Source organism: Papaver somniferum, chromosome 3, assembly GCF_003573695.1.
Source record: "Papaver somniferum cultivar HN1 chromosome 3, ASM357369v1, whole genome shotgun sequence".
Lineage (NCBI taxonomy): Eukaryota > Viridiplantae > Streptophyta > Magnoliopsida > Ranunculales > Papaveraceae > Papaver > Papaver somniferum.
In genome coordinates, this window is record NC_039360.1 from 205,521,991 (window position 1) to 205,549,340 (window position 27,350).

General features: G+C 35.8%; 1 protein-coding gene across 1 annotated transcript; it reads right to left on the reverse strand.

The window, feature by feature from the left end:
• Window positions 1-16,350: 16,350 nt before the first annotated feature.
• LOC113358483 (eukaryotic translation initiation factor 1A) lies at window positions 16,351-17,211 on the reverse strand. The gene has a single exon (XM_026602076.1). It carries the CDS (start codon window positions 17,062-17,064, stop codon window positions 16,627-16,629), a length of 438 nt encoding a protein of 145 aa, XP_026457861.1. The 5' UTR covers window positions 17,065-17,211; the 3' UTR covers window positions 16,351-16,626.
• Window positions 17,212-27,350: the final 10,139 nt, after the last annotated feature.

Below are 27,350 nucleotides of genomic sequence, written 5' to 3' on the forward strand. Positions count from 1 at the left end.
GCCATTGGCGCAGTGGTGCAGCTGGCATGGTTGGCATGCCTTGGCGCGGAGGTGCGACTGGCATTGCATGCCATTGGCGCAGTGGTGTCGCTGGCATGGTTGGCATGCCTTGGCGTGGAGGTGCGACTGGCATGGCATGCCATTGGCGCAGTGGTGCGGCTGGCATGGTTGGCATGCCTTGGCGCGGAGATGTGGCTGGCATGGTATGCCATTGGCACAGTGGTGTGGCTGGCATGGTTGGTATGCCTTGGCGCGGTGACGTGGCTGGCATGGTCTGCCATTGGCACAGTGGTGCGGCTGGCATGGTTGGCATGCCTTGGCGCGGTAGCATGAGAATTAGGGTTTGGCATAGATGATGTCAGACAGTGTTAAGGGTTCTGCTGTGGAACATGACCTATGTAAAAAAAAGGGTACCCCGGTAATTCTTACGTAGGCATGCTGATTGATTTAATAAATGTGCTAATGGTCATAGTGACGTCATGTCAGATGTACAGTTTTACGATTTTGACCCTAAGCTAAAAACCACCATCAACACTTACCACCGTAATTACAATTGGTGGGTAAACTCTTGACAGATTAGAGTTTCTTGCATTACTTACTGAAAATTTGGTTGAATGATGGTACCATTATCTTTGTTTTTCGAGAATTCATTGATGCGAACACCTGAAGAGGATCAGTCCCACTGTGTGAGGGTCAATCATGAAGCTGGTTAAACAAGCGAGACAGTGTTCGCCTTGCAAAGTTGTACCAAGCGAGGGAAAGAACTTGTACCAAGCGAGACATTCTTTTCTCTACTTCTATTAATATTTGAGTAAAGTCTTGCTATATCAGTGCATTGTTTGTTGTCATCTTAATTTAACATATGAAACCATGTATATAAATTCCCAGTGACAAGTCTGTCGAATATAAACTTTTGATGCTTAGGTTGCCATGTTCATATAAAAACAGTGAGAATGTATGCATTAGAAACTTGCTTATATTAGAAACTGCTGAAACACACAACCTTGTCATTTACTTATAACATAGTGAACCATGTATGTTTTTTTGCCTCAAGCAGTTATTTCACTCAAATCTTGGTTCAATTGGTTGGTCTATAATTAGAATGCATGTATTGCAAAATGACAATGAACATGTAAGTGAATTCCGAAATTATTGAATGAATTTTTCTCTCATACGAGAGCTATTTCTAATTTGAGTTTATGTTTCATTTTTGTTGTTTTGTCAGGATACTGGAGTCGATGGAAATATCTGATGCCATGAGCTGGTTAAGGCTACTCTGATGTCAAAGGACGACTTCTTTTGTCTTATAACAACTTTTTTCAGCCAAGGTATAATGCAGAACAACACTTTTATATTTAGAAACTGCTGAAAAACACAACTCTGGTCATTTGATTATAACCATATAGGGAACCATGTATTATTAGGCTTAAGCAATTCTTTCAATGTAAGTATGACAATTGTATATACTCGCATATGTGAATGAATTAGGATACAAACCTTGGTTCAATTGGTTGTTGTATGGATTTGTGAATGGATGAATTCCTTATACTGCTAGAATGATAATGTATGTACCGTGGAATGAGAAATGAATTATGGGTTTCAGATTCAGTATTGCAGGTTCAGAAATAAATTGCAATGCAGCTTCAGAAACTAATTGTATTGCAGCTTCAGAAATGGATTGCATTGCATTGCAGAGTCCAATTATGGGAGATTATTTATAATAGTAAAAAACGTGTTTTTGTTTTTTTTGAAAACTTTTTTTTTTACCAACGTCGAATCAACGTTATAATATCTGTTAGTAATTAGCACACCTTGCAAATTCATTAATGTTACAATGAATTGTAAACGTATAAATTCGTTAGTCTATATGTTACAAGTGATACACACGTGGCAGACGGTAAACATTACAGTCAGTTGTTACGAATCAAATCGTTACAGCAAGTTGTTATATCCAAAATGTTACAATCAATCATCAACGTTTAAAGTCGTTACTTTAAACGTTATAACAGATTGACACGTGTCGTCCGGCGGACGTTACACTGAGCTATCACGGTTGTGAATCGTTACAATACCTGTTAAAGCCAATCTGTTACAATCAACTAAACAACGATTAAAATCGTTGTTGTATCTGTTACAAGGAAGGACAGGTGGAAATAAGTCAACTATTAAAAGAAAGTCTCCGTTACAGTATCTATTACACCGAACTGTTACTTACCAACCGTTACGATCTGCACAATAACGGCTATCCGTTACAGCAAAATGACATCAGATAAATCTTGTGCTGACGAGATAACCGTTGGTGTATTTATTCCAACGATTGAAACCGTTATTTAATAAAGTTTTATTGTAACAGAATGAACCGTTGATAAAATATTCTAACACTAATAATAACGGCACATTTCCAACGTTTTTTTGACGTTACAATATATAGATACTAACGTTTTTCCAACGTTACAAATTCCCTGATTTCGTGTAGTGGATACAACCTCAGACATAAGAGTTTCAGGGATAAGGGGAATGTTAGTGTGCATGGACAATTCTAAAACAAGTTTGCAGCATATCAATAATAAAGTCCCCAAAAATATCTCAATGATTTTGGGAAAAAAAAGACACTTGGAACCATCTGATCCCGGAGCTTTGTCCCCCCAACCCCCTAACCCCCCAATACAAGCAAAAAAAGCTTCATGACAAAGAATATAAAGGTGGGGAATAAATGATCTCCTTGTCTAAAGACTCTTTTAGGTTTTATGGTACCAGTTAGGACAACATATTGAGTGAAATATAATAAGAGACAGTGACCAGATATTGGATTATGAAGGAGAGCATGTGTTCACATACACCCATCATCGTGAGGACTTTCTCAAGAAAATTTTGTTCAAGCTTATCATAAGATTTGTATATGTCAAGTCTGATAGCAGCTAAACCTTCTTTACCATGATAATGGTTCATTATGATAACCACCTCATTAGCAAGGAGGATATTATCTGCAATGCTTCTCTTAGGCATAAAGGCACTCTGATTTTTAGAAATTAACCCATCCATGAGAGGTTTAAGTTTATTAACAAGAATTTTAAAAATAATTTTATAGGCAAAGTTACATAAACCTATGGGTATATAATGAGGTACAACCTCAGCCATAAGAGTTTTATGGATAAGGGGAATGTTAGTGTACATTGCCAATTCTAAAACAGGTTTGCACCATATAAATAATAAAGTCCCCAAAAATATCTCAATACTTTTGAGAAAAAAAAAAGTGAAATCATTTGGTCCCGGAGCTTTGTCCACCCCTCAATCACCCCCACCCACCCAATATAAGCAGAAAAAGCTCCATGACAGATAATATAATGGATAAAGGATGTCGTTGTCTAAAAGACTTTTTTAGGTTTTATCGTACCAGTTAGGACAACATATTGAGTGAAATATAATAAGATACAATAGCCAGATATTGGATTATGAGGGAGATCATGTGTTCACATAGACTCGTCATCTTGAGGACTTTCTCAAGAAAATTTTATTCAAGCTTATCATAAGCTTTGGACATATCAAGCTTGATAGCAGCTAAACCTTCTTTACCATGATAATGGTTCACTATAAAAACCACCTCATTAGCAAGGAGGATATTATCTGCAATGATTCTCTTTGGCATAAAGGCACTCTGATTTTGACAGATCAACCCATCTATGAGAGGTTTAAGTCTATTATCAAGAGTTTAGAAAGAAATTTATAGGAAAAGTTACATAAACCTATATACTGAGATACAACCTCAACCATAGGAGTTTTAGGGATAAGGGGAATGTTAGTGTACATGGACAATTCTAAAACAGGTTTGAACCATATCAATAACAAAGTCGCCAAAAATATCTTAATGCTTTTGAAAAACAAAAAAGACATGTGAAACCATCTGGTCCCGGAGCTTTGTCCACCCCCTCAACCCCCCACACCCCACCCCAGCTAGGAATTCTTCTTGGAAAGATTGAGGATTGGAATAGTAAAGGTTTTTGAAATAATCAACAAAAGAGGTACCAATACTACTTTTATGAGTAAGGATATCTCCAGAGTTATTTTTGATCCAGCTAATGGAATTTATTTTTCTTTTATAAAGAGTAACCCTATGAAAATACGGATTATTTATATCTCCTTCCAAAGAATACATGTAATTTAGTCTAGCTTTGAGTCTAGAGACATGCATAGTATTAGAAGGATCAGAGGTCTGGATTTCTTCAAGATCTTCTTTAGAGGTAGATATATTGGATTGAGTATTACCAAAAGAGTTTTTGTTCCATTATCTTAAACCTTCCTTGGTATTAAGCGATTTAGCTTTTAATTTATAAGTTTGTGATCCCACCATATGAATAGACCAGGAATTATATATAATGTCTTTATAAATGGGGTATTTTTCCATATATCCATAAAATGGAAAGGTTTAAGCATACAGTCTCCATCAAAATTAAAGCCAATATACATGGGAGAATGATCATTAGAATCCCTGGGTAAATTATTAACACAGAGATTTGGAAACAAAACTTCAGCATCATGGTTGGTTACGCATCTATTAAGCCTTTCAAGAATCAAATCAGTACCACTTTACATATTAGACCAAGTAAATCTAGGACCAGAATATCCTGGATCATGCAAATTAAACACAGAACAAAAAGTCTTAAGATTCAAGAAATCATTATAATCCAGTTCAAGACCACCACTGTTATCTTCAAGACCTAAGAGGCCTATAAAGAAAGGAGGTTCATTGCTAGGGATAGGATGAAAGTTGTTTTGCGTATCCAAAAAGCATCCTTAAGAGTTTGGTTTGATTCACCATAGATAAAATGTATGTGATAGAGCTTGGAATGAATAATGTCATTGGTGGTAACATAAATATCTCTTGAGTTGGACGAGATGATATCAAGAAATTATTTTATTAACAACTGAACATGATGATCTCACTAATTTAAAGAGAAATATTAACCCTCGTTCCAATGCTAAAAAACGCACTCGGACTGCTAAGTATGCTTTGGTTAGTATTGTGTTTGTCCTCGCAAAAAATCAGGATCTCCAGAACCCAACTATAATACCCTGTGCCCACCAATTACTAATCCTGACCACCTTCCACCAATTATTGAACCTAACCAACATGGTCACTCTCATGATCTTGTCAAACCATATGATCATTTCCATGATCCAAATGGTCAATCAATGTTATATCATAATGTTCACAATAATTCTCTTCATGAGGCTGCTTATTTGTATTTGAATGCAACACAGGGAAGTCAAGCAAGTGGTGATCTATTGGTTCTCAATCTAATGGTAGTGTTGTTCCTACCAATCAGGTAACTTCTTCTCCAAATCTCCTTACTTCTGTAAACTCTTCTAGTCATAATGTTACTACTACTACCCCATTAAACCTTATTAATAATGCCAACTTGCTTTGCTGGAATATTATAGGTCTAGGCAAAAAATATGCTAATAAAGAATTGAGTATTCTCCTGAAGAACTTGAATTCAGATATAATGTTACTCTCTGAAACTAAAATGAAAATGATACAAATGTTAGAAAATTGAAAATTTTAGGTTTTCCACGTGATTTCATTGTTCTCTGTATTGGTAGAAGTGGTGGCCTGGTGCAAGCTAGGAAATAGAAATTATCTCTAGAAAGAGGAGGAGCACGAGATGGTATAGCAGGAGTCTTGAAACTTTTAGTTGAATATTTGGGATCATAAGAATGATTAAGTTGTTGTTGCTCAGAGATAATAGGTGTTGGAGACGTTGGCTTGTAGATGACGGGAAACCCATTCTCCGTATTAACCACAACCTGATTTTTAATTTGGACCACTTCATAAATTTTCAGGACTGGAGATTTGTTGGTGAAAGGACCCATATTGAGTTTTTTGTAGATGGAGTTATCATCCAGGGGTGAAGAAGTATCCTCAATGATAAAAACTTTTTTTTGAGCAATGAACTTCAGGATTCTTCAACTTGGAATTCTCACTAACAGGTTGAGAAGTCGGTGGGTTGACTGATGATTCTATAGATTCAGAGCTAGAAGAGACATGAACTGGTTGTGGAGACATCCATATTGATACGATAATTATGGGAGCAAGACTTCTATGAGATGAAGATTGACTAGATTCACCTGCTTGTTGAACCACCATTGGTTTAGATTATGATCAATAACTTGGGAGGAGTAACAAAAAGATCTTGGCACCATAAGTATATATATTCTATGAGAAATGGATTGATTCTTGCTCTAGTTACCATAGGAATACTAGTAGGAAGAGGTTTTTGTACAACAAATCTAACACAACCCATGATATTTTTATTTAGGGGATGGTTGACGTATGGTTCTTAGCATCAACACATTCCGTTAACTTGAAAGTTTGTGTCTTCATATCTTCGAACTCAGTGCATTCCTTTGGAACATTGCATAATACTAACGACAGCTCTTCTGTGAAAGCAGTTTGATTGTCCACCATGATAGAGGAACTACGCGAAGAACAATGAGGTACCACTAGCATGTTAAGGTCTTTGTTCATTGACTCTATTGAAATTGACTTCATCTAGAAAACGTATAAGAATCTTATTCTTATGACCACTGAAATTAGTAATTGTTGGAGTCTGGAGAAGAGGTCGTTGGTTACAAATATAACTCTTGACTGAAGAAGTATGAACTAAGAATTCAATACAAATATGACCAATCATACACCATTTCCATTTATTATCATTTTCAGCAACCGCACAACAATTTTATCTATGAAAAACAGTTCAGTCGGAAAGGAAGGGAGTTTATTTGGTAGGATGAGTTTCTCAAACATTTGGTTAGAGACGTCTTGTATTTCTTTGTCTGTATAAAAATATTGCTGAGGTTGTAGTTTCTAGGTTTGCTTTTCTGTTGAGGAGGGGTTTAACGGAGAACTGAGTTGAGTACTTATCTGAGGATGGATGATGAAAGATATACGGAGAGGGGGAATAAATAAACATATAGATAAAATGTTTATTTAAAATGATTGGTAAGGATGATATATATGTTGGTGATGCAAGATAAAAAATGATACATTTAGTCACATGTGCGAAGATCATGATATGTCACTTGGGTAAGCTAGACTATCTGGAGACAAAAAGACAAATCATTCTTAAAAATAGGCTTACCACAGAGAGAGCTAAAAAGAGGACAATGGCCAAGAGCTTGGAATGGTATAAGGTCAGAGTTCCTTTGTATAGTATGACACCTGAGTTTCCACGGGATAATATGTGCCTTATCACAAACAATAGTCCATTTGAGATGCTGAATGTTAACCCTTGATAGAGCACGTTGGTCAAAGGTGGGGAGTCCACATCTCATTCTGATGAAGTCCAAGAGCTTGGAATGGTATAAGGTCAGAGTTCTTTTGTATAGTATATATGACAGCTGAGTTACCACGGGATAGTATGTGCCTTGTTACAAACAAAATTCCGTTTGAGATGTTGAATGTTAACCCTTGATAGAGCACGTTGGTCAAAGGTGGTGAGTCCACATCTCATTCTGGTGAAGGCATATGCCTCCAATTTTAGTCTGAAATATTTAATACATATAACAAAGATTATCTTTATGATAGATTGATGCATGTCACACAAGGTAGATGAGCATTATGATAGTTGTATTTGTATGACCAAATAATAGAGTTACACAAGACAACTATAATAACTGTAGAAATTTAGGTGAATTGGGGAAAGGGTCGGTGTGTATTTTGGTGACATATGATCAAAGTTGCACGGGTCTAACCAGATGAAGGATGGTGTAAAGGCGATGAGGGTTGGCTAGATGGATAGGGTTTTGAAGAATGACAAGACGCATGAGCCAGACATGTAAACTGCAACATACCATAGTGTCTCTCAACAGGTGTTGCAGTCTTTGAATCTGCAAAAAATCAGTAGAGATAGTTAGTGATGCACTTAAGGCCATGCAAATGGGTAATTAACTAGGACTCCTCTTAATGACAGTGTCGTGGAAATCTCAAGAATAAGAAATGTCTAGATACTCTTTGAGGGTGGGAACTAACGAAGAGTAATGATGATCTTTGAAAAATGCGTCTGGAAATGAATTAGCATGGTCTACAAAGAGACGGGACATTTAACCATGCGATATAAATGGGCATTTATGGTTAATGTACCGCTTTATGAAAGAGAGATAAAGAGATAATAACACCTTTAACACTAATTATACCCAAAAAAAAAATCCAGAAATTAAAAAAATTAAGATAGTTGATTTAGGTACCGCTGCAGGGAATGAAAATATTGGAGATTAACTGATTCATTCATCGAAGATTCGAGATGTAAAGAGACTCGTTGAAGCATTGTCAATCAATGAAATCGAGAGGCTAATTCCTTTCCCGAATCAGGAGTTGAACGGAAAGAGAGAGAAGTACGAACGTTTAAGAATTGAGAATAATGAGGAGTTTCAGTTGTGGGTAAGAAAGTGTGATGCAATAGGTGCACGTAAGACAAGGGAAAGACAAGAGAGGAAAAAAATATGAGGTTCCATTGAAGAAAACTGTAAGTGCAATAGAGAGTGACGGTGAGATAAGGAATAGTAAGATATTGAAGAGATAGAGGAGGGAAAAAAGCATTAGTAAATCATCAACAGACCCTGAGGAGGCCGCACGAGAGATTGAGAGGCATATGATTGTGGAACATATGATGAATCGATGATATCTTGCTGAAGAAGAATGCCCAGAATGTTTTTTTGCACCATGTTAGAGACATTGAATGTGGATTCTGACAGAGAAGAATCCCTGGTTTGGATGTTGATGGTAATCCGATCGCAATGGAGGAAGGTGAAGATGAGATGGATGAAGGTGATGAAGATGAAGTGACAAAATAAGATGGTGGAGAGGAAAACAATGGTTATGGTCCCGCTGCTCTTTCAAGCAGTGAAAGTAGCCGTGACTTCTGCTATGATGAGGATGAGCTCGATATAAACAGTGATGATGATCAGTGGCGATCATTAGATAAGTATCAAGGAACCCTTTGGATAAGAAATATTGGAGATTAACTTCGTAGAGATTTCTATTACTTTTTCATGAAAAATAACAAAGGTTCTGATATGATTTAAGCTGCTGATTTTAATAATTGTGGTAGGTTTTTCTGTCCATCATCATGTGAATGTTATACTTGTTTTTCATGGTTTTCTGAAAGGTTTTTTTGAGAAGGAAACAGAATGGAAAATTAATTTCGAGGTTTCTGATGATGGTCAGCTGAAGTTTTTAGAGCAATAGTACAGTTTATGAAGTTTATGGTGTAAATATGGCTTTGCTTTGGTGTTTTTTTTTAACATGAATGTTTTGATTTTGTTTAGTTTCTTTTTGGGGGAATGAAGCTATTATGTGATGTGGTAGACCAGTACTCAGAATAGTAGTGATGGTCTTGAAGATGCATGATTTGGCATCTTCATGATATTAGGTTGATTGTTATGAGTTCAATTGCATAAAGGTAAATAAAATAACCATTTAAGTGGTTCGATCTTAAAGATCTACGTCCACCGTGAGTTTTTGGTGTTTTTCCATTAATGGGGGTTTGGAGTTACATAGATTTACTTCATTTATCTAGTTACAGGAGAGAGAGAAATTTTAGAGATAATGAGTTAGAGATCCTTTCCTTTCAAGTGGATCTTTATATTAATTACAAGGCGGTTATCTATAAATACTTTTGCTTATGCCCAAGAAATTATGGTTTGATGCTTTTATGATTGCTACTTATCTTATAAATAGAATTTCAACTAAGCTGTTGCAATACAAATGTCCCTTTCAGGTTGATTTTGATAAAACTCCATATTATAAGACAAACTTAGCACTAAGTCTACTCCATATATTTTTCTGGGTTATAGTTTGTATCGTAAAGGATACAGGTGTTATGATCCTTTTTCTAGAAAAGTGTATACTTTTGTGAATGTGATCTTCAATGATGTCGTGTTTACTTTTACTACCCCTACTGGTTCAACTGTTACTTCTGCACTACTTGCAGCTCAGACTCCATGCTCAGCTACTCAGTCTTCATCACCTGTATCAACTTCTAGTGAGTCAGTTTCTCCTTCAGCTGTTCTGGATACTTCTACTGTTGCATCATCACCACCTGAGGTATTACCTCCTATTACTTCTAGAATGCATACTAGATCAAAATCAGGTGTAGATAAGAAAAAGGCTTTAGGTCCAAATTTTGTTGTTTATTCTCGTACCAGACATCCCATTCTTATTGCTTTAAACACTATTCTCAAGAAAAATCCTTTAACTGCACCAAAAACTTTCAAAGAAGCTGCAAAACATTAAAAATGGGTTGTCTAAATACAAGATGAATATGATGCATTACATTCCAACAATATTTTTGGGTATGTTCCTTATGTATGAATGTTCTACGATGTAAGTGGGTCTACAAGACAAAACTTAAATCTGATGGTACTCTAGAAAGATTTAAATCTAAATTAGTAGATACGGGATTTCATCAAGTGGATGGTGTTGAAACTTTTAGTCATATGGTTAAAGCTTCTACTATCAGATGTATACAGAGTCTTGCTTTGAGTAATAATTGTTCAATGAATCAATTAGATGCTTCCAATGCATTATTGCATGGAGATCATGATGAAGATGTCTATATGGAGCAACCACCTAGGTTTGTTTCAACTGAATTTCCTTCTCATGTCTGCAAGCTTAAAAAATCTTTATATGGTCTGAAACAAGCACCAAGGGCTTGGTATGACAAACTGCTTACTTTTCTGAGAAATTATGGATTTTTCAGGTCTGAGAATGATCACTCAATGTTCATTTATTGACAAGGCACTAATCAGACGATTCCACTAGTCTATGTAGATGATATAATCTTAGTTGGCTCTTCAGATACTGTTCTTTTTTCTTCTGTGAAAGATGTTTTTACCATGAAAGAAATATGGGCCTTAAACTATTTTCTTGGCATCAAAGTTGTTTTAACTCCAAGCACTCCACGTTTGTTACTCACTCAAACTAAGTATTCTTTAGTTTTGCTTAAAAAGTTTGACATGTTGCAGTCTAAGCCTTGTAAAATTGCAGTTGCTCAGGGTAAAAGAGCTTCATTGTATGATGGAACTGCTTACTACAGATAGATTATGGGTATTCTTTAATACCTCACTTTAACCAGGCCAGATATTAGTTTTGCCGTAAATTACATCTCTCAAGGCAAAAATTACATCTCTCACTTCATGCATCAACCTGAAGATGTTGATCTTCAATTAGCCAAAAGGATATACATATTGGGCTCTCTTAGATCTGGTGTTACTCTTACTGGTGGAGATTGTACATCTATTACTGCATATTGTGATGGTAACTGAGCAGGATGTCCTGACACTAGATAATCTATTGCAAGATATTGTGTCTTTTTGGGTTCAAAATTGGTTGCCTGATCTTCAAAAAAGAAACAACCTAAGGTGTCCAATTCTCTAAAGCAGAATATAAGTCTCTTGTTGTTGTTGCTTGAAGTTAGGGGGGCCTCTTATCTACTTCATGAGTTGCAGGTTCCTTGCAAGCATCCTTGCACTACATTAGTCTGATAATGTTGGTGCAGCTCATCTGGCAGACAATTCAGTTCTACATGCCAGAACAAAGCATGTGGAAGTTGATTATCACACTGTGAGAAGTTCGGTGGCTACTGGTTTCTTGGTAGTGAAGTACATTCCTACTCTCTTACAAGTTGCAGATGTATTCACAAAAGGTTTATCCAAGAGTTTATTCTTCAAGCTACATGCACTATACTAGTCCTCAGTGTGAGGGGTGTTGTTAGCACACACACTGTGGCTGTACTTGGTAATTCTCGGTGTACTTGGTCTTTCTAGTTCTTGCTATTCAAGTATGACTCGTCTCATTTTTTATTTTTATTTTTTTGGTATGCAAAAGGTAACAGGGACTAGTTATTGCTTACACTCCATAGACTCGCAATACTAGTCGGAATATTAGAGTTAGTCCACATATTTTGGACTTTGTGATTCAGAGCATAAGAAGCTAAGGCATGGGCCGCACATTTAACTTTCTTAGGAACAAAAGGGAAAGCTTTGTTGCTGTTGAGACTTCTCATGTTGTTTGTGATGATGTCTTTGGCTCTCCATATCCTCCAGGGAACATTAGTTGTGTCTCCTGCTAGAACTCCACCACAACCTGGATATCACCTTCAATTTCAATGGGAGTTATATTCAGCCATAAGCTTAGTTCCGTTGCCAGTAAAAACCCATCGGCCTCTGCGTAAGTGACGGATTCAGACCTGCCTAATCTCGTAGCAGCACCGCAGCAGATGCCATTGCAGTCTCTAGCAATTGCAGCAGAGGCATACTCACCGTCTTTCCAAGCAACTTCGACATTAATCTTTATAGTGGGAGAAATTGGGGGTTTCCACGCTTCTTGAATATTGTCAGCGTTACCTTGAACCACTGTCTCATTTACTTCAATCTCGCTGTTTTCAGTGAAGTTATAGTAGAGATTATACCAATATGAAGCAATGGCTAAGGTTCCTTGGATGCTAACCTCTTTATTCTCAAAGACCTTGAGGTTTCGAGTTTTTCAAATGGCCCAGCAGATGGCTATTCCCAATGCCAAAGTTGAGTCATTATCATTCAAAATGAACCACATTCCAGTTAGAGTTTCAAGGGAGAGATATTGATTTTCTTGGAGACGAAAACCAAGTGGAGAGTCGAACCATACTGCCTGAGCGAAAGTGCAGTGAATCAGCAAGTGGTCTACAGTCTCATCTTCATTATGGCAGAAGTGACAGTTTGTGGTAGCTCCTTCGACAAAACGGCCAATCCTCTTAGAAACTGCCAGACCGTTGTGTATTGCGCGCCGTATGAACAGTTTAATTTTTGGGGCTACTCTCTGCACTGCCCAAAATTTCTTCCACGGAAACATATTCTCACTTAAATTTGAAGTTTCACCTTGGTGCGCATGAATCATCTTTTGAAACGACTGAGGAGTGAAGCCACCGTGGGATGTGAATTTCCAAATAAGTTTGTCTTCAGCAGTGATATTAATATCGATCTGAGTAATTTGAGAGCTGGTGAAAGAATCGACACATTGGTTTACCAAATTCATACCCCACCGGCCAGTTGAGCTACCTATCAGTTGATGGACTTTGGTGATGTTACCGTTGCCTTCGTCTCTTCTTTCTGGAGTTGATCCGTGAGTAAATGGTAACCATGGGTCAGAGAAGATTTGATCTTCCGGCCGTCACCTACCAACCAGAGGCACCCTTTCTTAAGGTTCTCTCTGCTGTCTAACATTGCGGCCCAAGTAGAAGAACAATTGTCTGTTTTCTTGATATCCCAGGAGTTATTTCTTAAATACTTAGCTTGAAGAATTCTGACCCATAAAGCATCTTGATCATGAAGAAATCTCCACGCCAATTTTGCCACAAGTGCCTGATTGAGTTCTGATAAAGACTGTAACCCTAGTCCACCTTTTTCTTTTGGAAGATTAAACCAATCCCACCTTAAGAAGTGCATCTTTCTTCTATCTCTATCATGCCCCCACCAGAAATCTCTGATGATCTGAGTGAGTTTATTGAGGATAGTAATTGGTATAGAAGTGGTGGCCATATAGTAAACCGGTATGAGGGCTAAAACCGACTGAATTAAGACCGTCCTCTCTGCATGAGATAAGGTATTTCTTCTCCAACCTGCTAGAGCAGCTTCGGACTTTTCTATTAGAAAGTTGTAATAAGAAACTCTATTACCTTGTTGAATAATCTTCACTCCCAGATATTTCTCTTCCTTATCCATTTTTTTTACCCCCAACTCTCTGATTATCTCCTCAGTATAAGACTCGGGCACACTTTTGCTGAAGTGAATGGAAGATTTCGCATAGTTGACAAGCTGACCTGACAGAGAATATTATTGATCTAAAATTGAAGAGATGCAATTGATGGTTCTGGTATCTGTATTGCCAAACATCGTAATGACATCAGCGAACATAATATGGGACACACTAGCAGCCCACCTATTTAACTTATATCCACTGTATCCTCCCTCTGCTTCCATGTGATTCCGGATAAAGAATGAGCACATATAATAAAGAGATACAGCGATAGTGGACATCCTTGTCTTATCCCCTTTCACCTACAAAGAAACCCTCAGATTGGCCATTAAGTAGGATAGAATACGAAGTAGTAGTGACAACTCATAATTAGAGCATGAGCTCTATCAGTGATGCCAAAATTCAAGAGGGCTTGGCTCAGGAAACTCCAGTCGACTCTATAGTAAGCCTTGCTCATATCCAGCTTCAAGGCAAAAGAACCTTGGGTAGTTTTTGAATGATGCATAGAATGGAAAAGCTTTTTTGCCACCATTATGTTGTCTATAATCTGTCTATTTGTAATGATCTTAGTGACAACCTTGTAAAGGACATTGAAAAGAGCTATGGGTCTGTAATAATAGCTAACTCAGCATTCTTCCTTTTTGGGATTAGAGTATGATTCGGACTTGGAGGGATAGTAGAGTATCTGAAGCAATCTTGAATCAGTTGGACTATCTCATATTTATGACTGTCACTTTCAGTACAACCCGTATGTGTTATGGAAACTCTCTCTGACAGACTGTCACTGACTTCCTCTTCTCTTCTTCATTGTATTTGCTTTATAAGCGAAAACTCTAGAACCGGGACAACTATCATTGTCCAGAAACGGGGAAAGTTAAGAAAAAGGTCACGGAACAAGAATACTGAGCAAACAGCTAGTGCTTAGTGCTGTAGACGGTTAACCCGAGCACCTACTCACTTCTGACAAAAGTGAGTGAAGGGAAACTGACAGAGCATGAATTTAGATCAACGCTCAATCAGTACTTGGCCATCTGTAAAAATCTAAGTTCCGTTCTTTATTCTCCCTCTTGTTTGGTGAAGGAAATAAACTCTCGTCAACAATTGCTTCAACTTTGATCAAATTTTCAAGCGCAAATCACAGACAATGCAGAAAAGGGGCAGCACATGGAAATTGACAGATTCACCAAATGACAATCCAATATCACTAAAACCCCTCGCCGAGTGACAACTCCAACTAGCGATGACAGTGAATTTCAAGAGGGCACATAGGGTACTCACAAGAGGGAGGATGTGAGGCCTGGAGCTTACTAATAAATAATTGTGCCTAGAAGTTGCTAATCATGCACCATAGACCATCAATGAACATGCAACTCAGACACCATGCACCCTATGATCCAACTTAAACAGTTGTTCAAAAGAAAAACAAACCCTAACTTCCCTGTCTTCGAATTTGATGTACCATAGACCATCAGATATGAGTAAGAAATCACCATCATGAAATATAACCGAGGGTATATTATCCTTATAAAAAGTTGCACACATAAATCATTAACAAGGACAATACTACAAGCACGAGTACCATCATATCGTTAATCCTTATCTCCCAAGGAGTCTATCATAGTCGCACGAAGAATTCAAGTAAACAGTCCTATATTAGTACAAATTTGCGGCCTAGGCACAAGCCATATTGCAAAAATCAACAGTCACATTTCACAATCCAAACCAAGCGATTCAAACCCAACACTTCTATTAAACACATATTTCACACGTGAATAAGTAGGGAAAGAGATGACAACTCAAAGTTAACCAGCAGAATGTCAAATTATGACGGATGCTAACAAAGTTCAAGAAACAAATACACTAAGCAATCTACAATAAACAATTGATACATAGAATAACTGATATATAAAATAGTGGAAGCTCTGATAACTCAAACACAGAGAAGCTCTGATAACTCAATCCACTTTCTTCCTCTCCTCGGTCAGTACTTTGCATCTAGACAATGATTCTCCATCCCCGTCACTTAATTTTTTTGTAACTTTCTGTGAGATATAATCTTGTCTCACAAAATTGGACAAATAGTTTGCCTTCAGATTTTAAGAATGTGCTAGGGATGGACAAAAGGTGACAACTGAATGCCAAATGAACCACCAAAGAGAAACACAGATGCATCAAACTAACCCAAATGCATAAAACTTTCAATTTAACAGTAACAAGAGCCCTAAAATCTCGAAGGCATGCAGAATAATCTTTTTCAAATATTTCAATCCATACTTCTGGTAAGCATCCATTTAGTCTCCTAACTCTGTTTCAAACGAAACACTCACACTGATTGCCAGCATACAATCCAGAACAGAACTCTAAGAGCTTGTATTTCTATGTTTCTCTTCATTGTGACTCCCCATCCAATGAACTTATGTTACAGAATCATAAGAAGCCTTATATACGGTGCATAAAATTTCTACAAGCACAGAGACCATCAATAAACAAACTAACCTTACAAACTGTCTCAAATTATTCAACATAGAGAAATATATATTCAGTAATATAACCAGACAGCATTTCCAATTTAACAATAAAAAAAGCCTTAAATTTCATATGCATACAGAAAATTCCCTTGCAAACTGAATTTGACTGAAACATATGAAAAGAGAGAGCTAATAACCAAAGTGGTTATTCATTATTACTGGAACTCTTCATCGAGCAATAAACCTAATGATAACACTACGTATAATTCATAATATCAGTAGGCATACAAACACACTTAAGCAACTTAAAATCCATGTATCAAAATAACTTGAAATTTAAAGAGAGTTGTTGAAAAAGAAAAACAAACCCTAGATTTTATCGATATCCTCATCTTCAAATTCAATGTAATCAGAACCAGCACCTTCATCTTCATCATCAAGTCCACCAGTAATTCCTTCATTAAGTCTGGTATTCTCAGGCAATTCACCATAAGCTTTCAAAAGTCTAGCTTCATCAGGCATGTATTTCAAGATGACATCAGCTTTATCATCTTGATAATCTCTTAATCCAACCAGAATTATATCACCAGCAGCGATCCAGACTTTCTTATGCATCTTTCCTCTGATATGACTAAGTCTTTTGGTACCATCGATACACATAGCTTCGCATCTTCCATTACCAAGCATCCGGAGAACTTGTGCATATTCTTGTCCATCTTCTTTGAATACAAGTTCTCTTTTCTCATCGTCTGCTTCGTTCTTTCCTCTCTTTCTGTTCTTACCTCCCTTTCCTTTGTTCTTCGGCATCTTCGCTGCTTGACCTGTGAAACCCTAGACGAGTTTTCTTTTTCGATTAAAAAACCCTAACTTTCTGTATTCTTTCTCGAGTCTTCTAAGCGTTCTCTCTCTTGCTTCGATTGCGAAGATGCTTGGATAGCGTTCAAGTTGGGTGCGTGGGATTCTGGTGTGTGAAACGGCGGTTGTAGTCTTGTAGACATCGGTCTTTTGTTTGGACGACTTTGCCCTTTTAGGATTGGGTATAATAATTTGATATATTCATCTTGCGTCGGGATCCTGTAACAAAATGTTTTGACAAACCATTAGACATAATTCATCCAATGGTTAACAAATTCAGCTTATATGTCACCAAACCATCACTATTTTTTGGTCCTTTTAGAATTATCTAAAACTCCTGCATAACCATTTTTTTCAAATAATTATCTAAAATTTCTGTTCTTCAATTTTCTTCATCTCCAAACCTAGATTTGCTCGGATATAATCTGGAATATCAAATTTTCCGGGTAGAATTGGGTTTGTGTAAATAGTATTTAATACTTTCAATAAAAAAAAATTTGTGATTTTAAGTTTAGGTTTTTTATCTTTCTGATGGGTCTGATGGCATATCTATGCTATCAAGATTTGTTATCTAATAGCCTTAATGGCATTCTCTGGTGGTGGTGCTGCATTATAATCAAGTATGTTTTGAAAGAAGACGATCTAATTCGGCAAATAAGACCGATTTTGATCGCTTTGATATCAATTTGGGCATATTGCTTCTTTTTTATGGAAGCATCTGACATATATGATGTCAATGATCAAGATCCAAAATATCAAGAAACAAAATGGTTTGAAACCATTATCAGGATGTCAATTTCTTCAGCAGAATGTAAAATCTTAGTACAATTTCTGTTTTTCATTTCTTTAAGTTTCGAAATTTGTAAATTTAGTACTAATTCTTATTTTCTGTTTTTTGATGTTACTGATCATGATGTAATCAAAATTTCATATTAATGAAATTATGAGGCATTGCCTTTTTTCTTTCCAGAAAAAAAATCAATATTTTTTGTTTGGCGGTATCTACCCCAATTCAAGGAAAAAAAAATTAGGAAATGATTAACGGAAAAATTCAAGGGATATTTTTCAACAGTAAGAAATATCATTTAGTCATAGGAATAATATATTATAGAGAGTCTAGTCCAGTTGACTCAGTTAACTGTCTGTTTGGTCTTTTTTTTAAATATATATTATTATTTGGTTCTAAAAATTACGTTTGGTCCTAGGATGATGTCATGGATGATGTAATTGTCACTAGGTAGTGGTAGAAATACCCTTTTGGGACCATATATATAGAAAAAGTCACTAGAAAATATCTTATTTTTAGATTTCCTTTCTCTCTCCTCCTGTTTTCAGATCTAGTTTCTCTCTCCATTTTTTTTCTTTTTTCTGTTGTTGGCTTGTTGCTCATGAAAACGATGAAGAAGGATGACAATTTTCTGGTTTTTCTTCCGTGTTGCTACTGCTGTTGTTGAATATGATGATTAAGACGATGAAGATGATGAAGACGATGGAGATTTTTGTGTTTCTTCGTCACTGTTGATGTTGTTGTTGTTGAAGAAGATGGAGATGATGAAGACGATGATGATTTTGTGTTTCTTTCTTCTCTGCAGCCTGCTGCTTCTGTTGAAGATGATGGAGACGATGAATATGAAGAAAACGATGGAGATTTTTATGTTATTTGGATGTTTTTTTTTTTTTTGATGTTGAAGATCTTGATCTTGATTTTGCTGCTCGTGTTAAAGATGAATTTCTACTGTTGTTGAAGACGATGATGTTTGATGTTGCTGTTTAAGATGACAAAGATGATGAAGATGATGTTGCAGTTCATTTTTACGAATGAACTCGGTTTTCATATAGGTTTTATTAGGAGTTCATTTGAAATAATGAGCTCGGTTTTCATATAGGTTTTATTAGGAGTTCATTCGAAACAATGAACTTGGTTTTCATATAGGTTTTATTAGGAGTTCATTTCAAAGAATGAACTCTGTTTTATGTCATAGCAATGAAGTTTTGTATTGTGTTCGTTTTACATAATGAACTTTGTTTTCATGTGTGATTTAGTTTGGTTTCATTTTACAGAATGAACTCTGAAGTTCATCAGACAATATGAACTGCTACAAAAAACAAATAAACATAATTTTTTAGGTTTTATTATGTGTTCATTTGAAAGAGTGAACTCTGGAGTTCATCGGACAGAATGAAGTGCTATGAAAAATAAGTAGGAATTAACACGGAAGTGTACTCTGGTCCATTTATTATTTTTAAATAAGTATGGACCAAAAGGAAAAGGTGATTTCTGAAAGGACTAAACAGACTTGGGACCACCTAAAAAAGGACCAAACGATATTTTTCCCTTTCCAATACTTATCCGTGATTTTCTTAAAATACATTTAGTTATTGATCACCATGATCTTGATTATCCTATAACTTAATTTTATTTTCTCGAGCTCTTTGTCTTAGGCTCAGTGAAGCAAATTTTTGCGTTACATTTGAAAAATGTAAGATGAGATGAAGAGATAAATTGTTCTCTAAACCTATTGACATTTGTAACCCTATGCCTAGGGATTGGATAGTTCTTCAAGAAAACTAACAAAGACAGGGAATAGTGATGAATATATTAGGTTTATGAATCATATGTGTGCATAATCAGCAGTAGCCACGTGTCCATGAGATTACACGTGGGTGACATATAATACCAGGGCATCAGAAAATGATGCCACGTACCAACACCTAAGACCCTAAACCATCATCTTCCACGTGGTCTACAATGATTAGATCTAACGATCGCAGAACTAAGGAGTACCTAATGAGAAGACAGACGCGAAGCAGGTAAAATCTCAGAGAAGTTACTTTACCTAACCCCTAAATGAATTCAAAATGAACGGAGGAGATGAAGTCTCACTGGCATTGAAGTGATAAATGGTGCAACAGCTGTCTCAGGCGTGGGAACTGCCAACCACCCGCATTAAATGCTACGCTATAGGATAGTGTCATGATTCGAACAAACCAAGAAAGTGACTAACAGCTTTACTGAAAGGAGGGGCCTGCACGAAGAGCCTATAAATACCCAACTCCGCCAGAGGAGGGACCAAGAGGGGTCGACCAATTGGAGAGAAAATAAGTATTATGAGAGGGAAAGAAAGGTAAGTTTTAGGTACGAGTGATATCCATGTACTTTACCTTCGCTCTTTACTCAAAGTCATTCGACTAAGCTTTGTAACACCGATCAATTTAAAGTGAAAACCCCAACACCCCCTGGATGTAGGCCTTAGTGTTGAACCACGTAAATCATTGTATCATTTATATTTTGTGCTTATCATTTTTCACTCTTATATCTTATGCATTTATTCATAACTAACTTTGATCATTTAAGTATTAGTGTCATTTTTACATTGAATAGCACAAATGAAACAATGACGAGCATCAGTGCTCAGAGTTCACTCTGTTACTCCTTTAATTACTTATTATTTCATTACGAACGTAATGTTTTATTGATACTACGAATATTGATTATGGACACGAAGATAGCATCGTTACTTCTGTGTTCACAAATCACTTGGATTACAGTACTCTACGATGAATGGGTACAAGGCTGTGCTTAGGAAATTGAACTGGTTATTTTGGTCTGTAATGTTAATTATTGAACAAAGGTGATTAGTGGATGATAACGATGATCAATAACGAGTTTAGATTTTGAATACAAATTTCAGATTTTTCATCCATAGTATATTTTTCGTTTTGAACAAATTGAAGATGCAACCCAAACACAAAATAGGGTCGGTCAGACTGCCACACCGGCAACCACGTGAACCATCAGATGTAAAAAATCTAACGTTCTATGAGGTTTGTTAAAAGCTTTTGTCTAAATGTGTTGTTACCCGATCCTGACCCATTCATCTTTATGTTAAAAAAAATATAACCTTGGATGTACTGTACTATCTAATTTCTACTCTTAGGTTTATAAATGCTAAAGAGAAAATTTGTTGTTTGGTCCAGAGTCATATAGTTATTTATTATGAGGTCCAACCGGATTTTATATTGTGATTTTCTCTTTGAAACAAGAAAATAACCATAGAAACATATCAAAAATTTTATAACTTCTCACATTTACTAGGGCGACTGATTCGGTCCAGTGAGTTAAAATTTTCTCTTTCAATCTTTGAAATCTATTCTGAAATCTTATCTGCATGTATTAAAATTTCTATGATCTATGTAGTTCCTTTTATGACTGGCTGATCATTTTCATGATTTAAATAGTTTCAATTGATTTATTGCTCTTATCGATTTGTCTCTACCCCATTTTGTCGTGAACCTCTTGATCTAATCAGAATTTTCTAATATCTTTATTTTTGTTTTGGTTCTATGTCTGGCAGACTCGGGCGACTGGTTCGGTCAAATGAGTCAAAAATTTCTCTTTCAATCTTGGAAATCTATTCTGAAATCTTATTTGCATGTCTTAAAATTTCTATGATCTATGTAGTTCCTTTATGATTGACTGATCATTTTCATGATTTAAATAATTTCAATTGATTTCTTGGTCTTGTCGATTTGTCTCTGCCCCATTTTTTCGTGAACCTCTTGATCTAATCAGAATTTTCTAATATCTTTATCTTTGTTTTGGTTCTATGTCTAGCAGGTATTGCTAGGTTCGCATGGTCTTTCTCTCTGTCAAAGGTTCCTCCTTTTAAAAGGTTGTCCCATCCCATAAATTTTGTGTTAGTGGAAGTAAGGTTGAAAATAGTTAAAACAGTTGTCAAAAAGTGCCTTTATTAAATCAATTAGAAGTACCCAGAGATGTGAATGACTAAAGTCTTCTGGTTCAAATTAATTTCTGACAAATTCAAGAGAAATTGTGAAATGTTTCTGAGAACAATAACATGTTGTTAGGATTTCACATGCAGAAAAGCTATAAATTTGAGAGGTAGGAAGAAATCATATCATCAATTTCACTTTCTCTTATTGCTTTTCCTCTTCATTTGTAATACAATGTCTTCTGGAAAATCAGTTGGTGAGGTTTCTGATTTAATTGAGAGAATAAAAAATATAAATATTGATGAAGATAATGAAATTAAGAGAGCTATTAGATATCCTCTTATTAAACTCAAGTCAGGAATTAAGAAATGGGAAATAAGTCTGATTGGAAAAGTGTTATGTGAGCATCCAATGGATATTTGCAAAGCTGAACAAGAGGCTACTATGTCATGGGGGCATAAGCATTTTCAAATCAGAAGTCATGTTACAAACATGTTTATTTTTCGTGAAAATATGAGGGTACCCAAATATACCTCAATCTAAAACTTTTCCCCTATAAGTCCTTTATTCGGAAGTGATTGTCTATGGACTGAGTCGAGACAATACAACTAATCGGTTCACACTTCGTGTGATCATCTATGGATACGAGATCGAGACAATACAACAACGAAGTATGTTTACTTGATAAATGGTCGGACTTAACCAAACACAATCGGATTACTATCAAGTAAATAGAAATTAACGTTTGTGTATTTTACTTCTAATTATAATAAAAACAATTATAATTGCGGAAATAGAAAATTAAAAGACACAACAAGATTTTGTTAACGAGGAAACCGCAAATGCAAAAAAAACCCGGGACCTTGTCCAGAATTGAATACTCTCGGGATTAATCCGATATACAAAATCAAACCAACTTCGTATAGTTGAGACCAAGCAACTAAATCTATAGTTCACCTAGTTTCGTTTTTATTCCACGCCTGCAACTGGTAATAAGTCATGTACTTGGAACAATTACTTTGGTTCGTATTCCAAACTGTAAAGGAACAACAAATCTGTTTGGTAGCAACTCTTTTCAACCAAGTGATGTGAGTTCGACAAAAGGTTCTTTCGTTTGTCCCAATAAACTCCTTTGTCAGGTCCTTAGATCTATCTAATAACAACCACCAAAGCAATTGTCAAGATATTGCAATCAATACTTTGGATCACAAAGAATTTTATTGATGCTGATCTACTCAACTAATCAGTCCAATCCATCAAAAGATAAACCGATTATGAACCAAAAGATTATGCACACCAAAGATTATGAACCCAAATCAGAAATATTCAAAGTCTTCTTTGTCTTCAAATATTCTTAGATCTTCAATAAACACCTGCACACAATCAAATTGAATCTCTTGTGATCAATCACGCACAAAACGGAGTCTGTTAACAATGGATTATCACAAGACGTCTTCAGATCTAAAAACAGTCTAAAGATCTCTGTCGAAACTTCGATCTAGTTTGAGTGAATCTTATACCAGAAGAGAAGATTCTCAAGCATAAACAAACTAAGTGCAATCAAAGTTCAACAACCGTTAGTCAATCAAATCAATCGAAAACTAATAATAAACCACAATTATCTAGTTTTCCAACAACGGTACTAATAGAGCTTCTCAATTCCAAAGAAGTCTTTAAACCGAGCGGCCGTAAGAGATTTCGCCTAATTAAGTTACTTTCCTCTCCGAATAGGCGGCTCCACTAGTAACAACACAACTAGGTAGTTTTGCTGGCTCTGAGGATTAGTTTGCTCGAAATGCAAACTTTGATATTTATAGACCAAGGAAGTTTGGACACCGAGGAATTTCCAAAACCGAAAATATTCTCAAGATATACAATATATTCCCAATTCTGTTTCCATAATTCCTGGAAATGCTTTGTCCAAACATTGACAGAAAATCTCTTAGAAAATCGCCAACTAGTAAATGCACATTACTAATTTTTATTTTCCAAAAATAAAATTAAAAACCTTAATTAAAAGATTCTCAATTTATTTTTTCGATCCGGGATTTTCCTTTAGCTATTAAGGAATATTTTTGAACAATAAAAGATAAGCGTTATTGCACGTGCTCAAAGTATGTTGACATCTTAACTTTGTAAGTCTTCTTTCATACTTATAATCTTGAAACTGATTTGCCACACTTCCAAACAAGTTTAGAATTGGTTCATCTGACTTTCAAGAACTATGTGACTGATCAAGAACACTCAATCACCACTCGTGGGATTCATGGTTTTACCAAAACAAGTTTCGGTTCTACCTCCATGTGAGTAATGGATTTATTCACACTAGCTTTCCAAAAATACGACTGACTAGGTACTAGGATCGGTTCCCACATATATGGTATCTAACTTGTATTTGTTGCACATGTCCATAGGATCAGTTCTCAATGTCTAAAAACGTGTTGTACATGTTCATAAGATCGGTTCCAAATATTTAAAAATGTGTTGCACCTCTTACAAGGATCTATTCCCATCTTGTGATCGGTTGCACCTCTTACTAGGATCGGTTCCCCTTTTCCTAGAGTTGGTCATAACAATAACACTAAATCGATCGTACCATCTCAGGTGATTACTTAACATCGGTTTCACTAATAAAAGTCATACCAATACAAAAGTCAGGCATTGTGAATAGTTTACCAAGAACATAAACAAGTCATGAGCGGTTAGACTAATCACACATATTGGTAGTTCAAAAGATATGCAATGAATACCAATACCAATAAGCCTAGCGATTTCCCTTTTGATTCACAAAACAAGTTCATGAATTTAGTTCCTTTAAACGAATGTAAAACATTGTTTCCTAGGATGAAATCTTTACCTCATACCCATACATAATCACAATAGCATTCAAACGATTATGTCGATGTCTTATATACAAAGTTTAACGGTTAAGCAATAAACCTCGTATTGTATTCCTTAATACTACGTCTAACTAGAGTGTAATCATTCATGCTTCGCAGTTATGTTTTCAATATGCACGACTTGAAAGATATATTAGGGAATGAAACAGTTCAATTCAAATATCACTAACCTCAAGTGGAAGGATGATGTTGTCGTTGTAGCTCCTTACTTCTTCACTTCTTCAAGTCTTCGTAATACTTGTAATGTCTCGTATCCTGATACTTTCAAGCTAACCTATACGAAGTTGACTCTAGTACATAATCAAGCGACTCTTTAAATGAGTCTTGGTTCAATAAAATATGACAACCAAACTTGACATACCAATCCTTGGTGGGTTCAACCTAGCTATGCTCTAACATTTTGTTTCTATGATTGGAGTGAGAGTTATGCAGTTTTGGAAAAATGTTCAATGGTGTTTTGATGGTTATTTAATTGTCTTCAGAGAATGGTCTCCTTCTGTAATTCCAGAAAACCTAGATTTTCTTACTCAACAATTTTGGATAGTTATTAAAATGTTACCTCCTGAATTTCTTAATGTTGAAGTGGAGAATCAGATTGAAAGTATTCTGGGTAATCCTCTCAAGATTGAACCTTAAGATGGTAATCCAACTGATGAAAAATGCAGTCAGTGTCTTAATTGAATTCAATATTTTTAACACAATTCCAAGAGAGATCCTAACCGAAAATGCAGCAAAATGTACTCATTGGGTACCTATTTATTTTCAAAAGAAACCAAGAAAGTTATGCCCAGCTTGTCTTATTACTGATCATGGTGAATCTGATTCTGCTAACAAAGCTGAGAATGTGCAGACGGTAGTTGGTTATATATTCAAATTTAGAGAGGATTTCAGAGAGGTCATTTCAAAATAATCCAAAATATAGGCAAGGTGAAAAAATCCTCATCTCTCCGAAAAAGACCAGAAACAATAAGAGAACGGAAAAGAAGCACTTCTAAATTCTTGAAGATAGTTTTCATGTTTTTACAATTTATTATCAATATGAAGATGCTCAAGAATCATCAGCTGCTAGAAGGCCTAAAAGAACTAAGGAGATATCCATAACAAACAACATTGCAAGTGTTCATATGGAATAAATGATTGCTGAAAATTCGGCTCATGAGATGACCAGCTGCAGCAACCAATTTATTATAACTACTCTCAAACTGGGGATGGGATGATCAACTTATTCAAGCTTTTAAATTATTTGTTTTCCATTTCTTGTATTTTAAAGTCATCTTGACAAATATAACCTTTATTCCTATTTTTAGTCAATTTAGTTCTTCTTGCCTAGATCCTTTTGATCTAGGTTTTACAATGAATATTCTTGCATGGAATGTCCAGGGTTTAGGAAACAAGCATACTATAAATTATCTTAGGGATTTCACTTCTAATTTTAACCTAGACATTATATTTCTTTCGAAAACTAAGCAACAAGATAAAAATGCTTACTTTTTGTTACAAAGCATGAATTATTCTAATATGATGTTATAATACAAAAATTAGAGCAGTGGGTTTAGCTGTTTTACGGAAATATGGATTCAAAGTTGAACTTACGCATTATACAAGTAGCATGGTAAACTTTATAGTTCATGTGGGTCCTAAAAATCAGCAATGGGTTCTAACATGCATGTACGATTCATGTTATAATGAGGAAAGGTCTGAACAATGGAAGTTAATCCAGGCCATGGGTCAGAATATGGATTTGCCATGGGTCATTATTGGAGATCTAAATATAACTTTGTCTCATCAAGAAAGACAGTCTTTTTCAACCCATAAAACTTCAACTCCTGAAATAAACAAAAGGGAAAAATAAAAAGATTGGTGAGAATAAGTCTTGATAGGGCTCTCACAACATCTCAATGACTCTCTATCTTCCCAGATGCAATCATTAACAACCTGATTCTAATTGGATCTGACCATGCTCTCATACTTCTCAATATTATTACCGAAAAATCAAAGCTTTACGAAACTTTTAGATTATATAAGTCCTGGAACTAACATGAGTCTTTTAAACCTTTGATTCAAGTTAGATGGAAGGTGTGATTAAATAACCATCATTATGCTTTCATATGTGATTTTGTGTGTTTTGGGCACTATGAATATGCAGTAGACAACTCCCACGATAATTAAATAACCATGTTTAAGCTTTCATGTATGATTGTGTGCGTTTCAGACATTATGAATTTGTAGGGCATAAAATGCTATTCTGAAACAAAACTAGTTAATTTTGCAGGTAAGGTATTGACAATACCTGGTAGGAAGTTGTACAGATCTGGTCTAAAAGCACTACATACCCTTGTAGAAAAAATTACATCGAGTGAATATACTTTGAGTGATGCCCATTTAGAAGAGATACATGAAGCCTCTTTTTCACAAGTATTCTTGATGTTCTGGTACACTAAATACGCAGAAAGTCATTAGGAAAAGCTAGAAGGTTCTGTTAAGAAGTTGTTACAATGTTAAAAAGGGGTCAAGTCAAAAATGAACTTTATTCGAGTTCGTCAAGTCAACACCAGAAAAAATGGTTGTCATGTTTGGGATGCCAGGAATGGCAGGTAGAAAAGT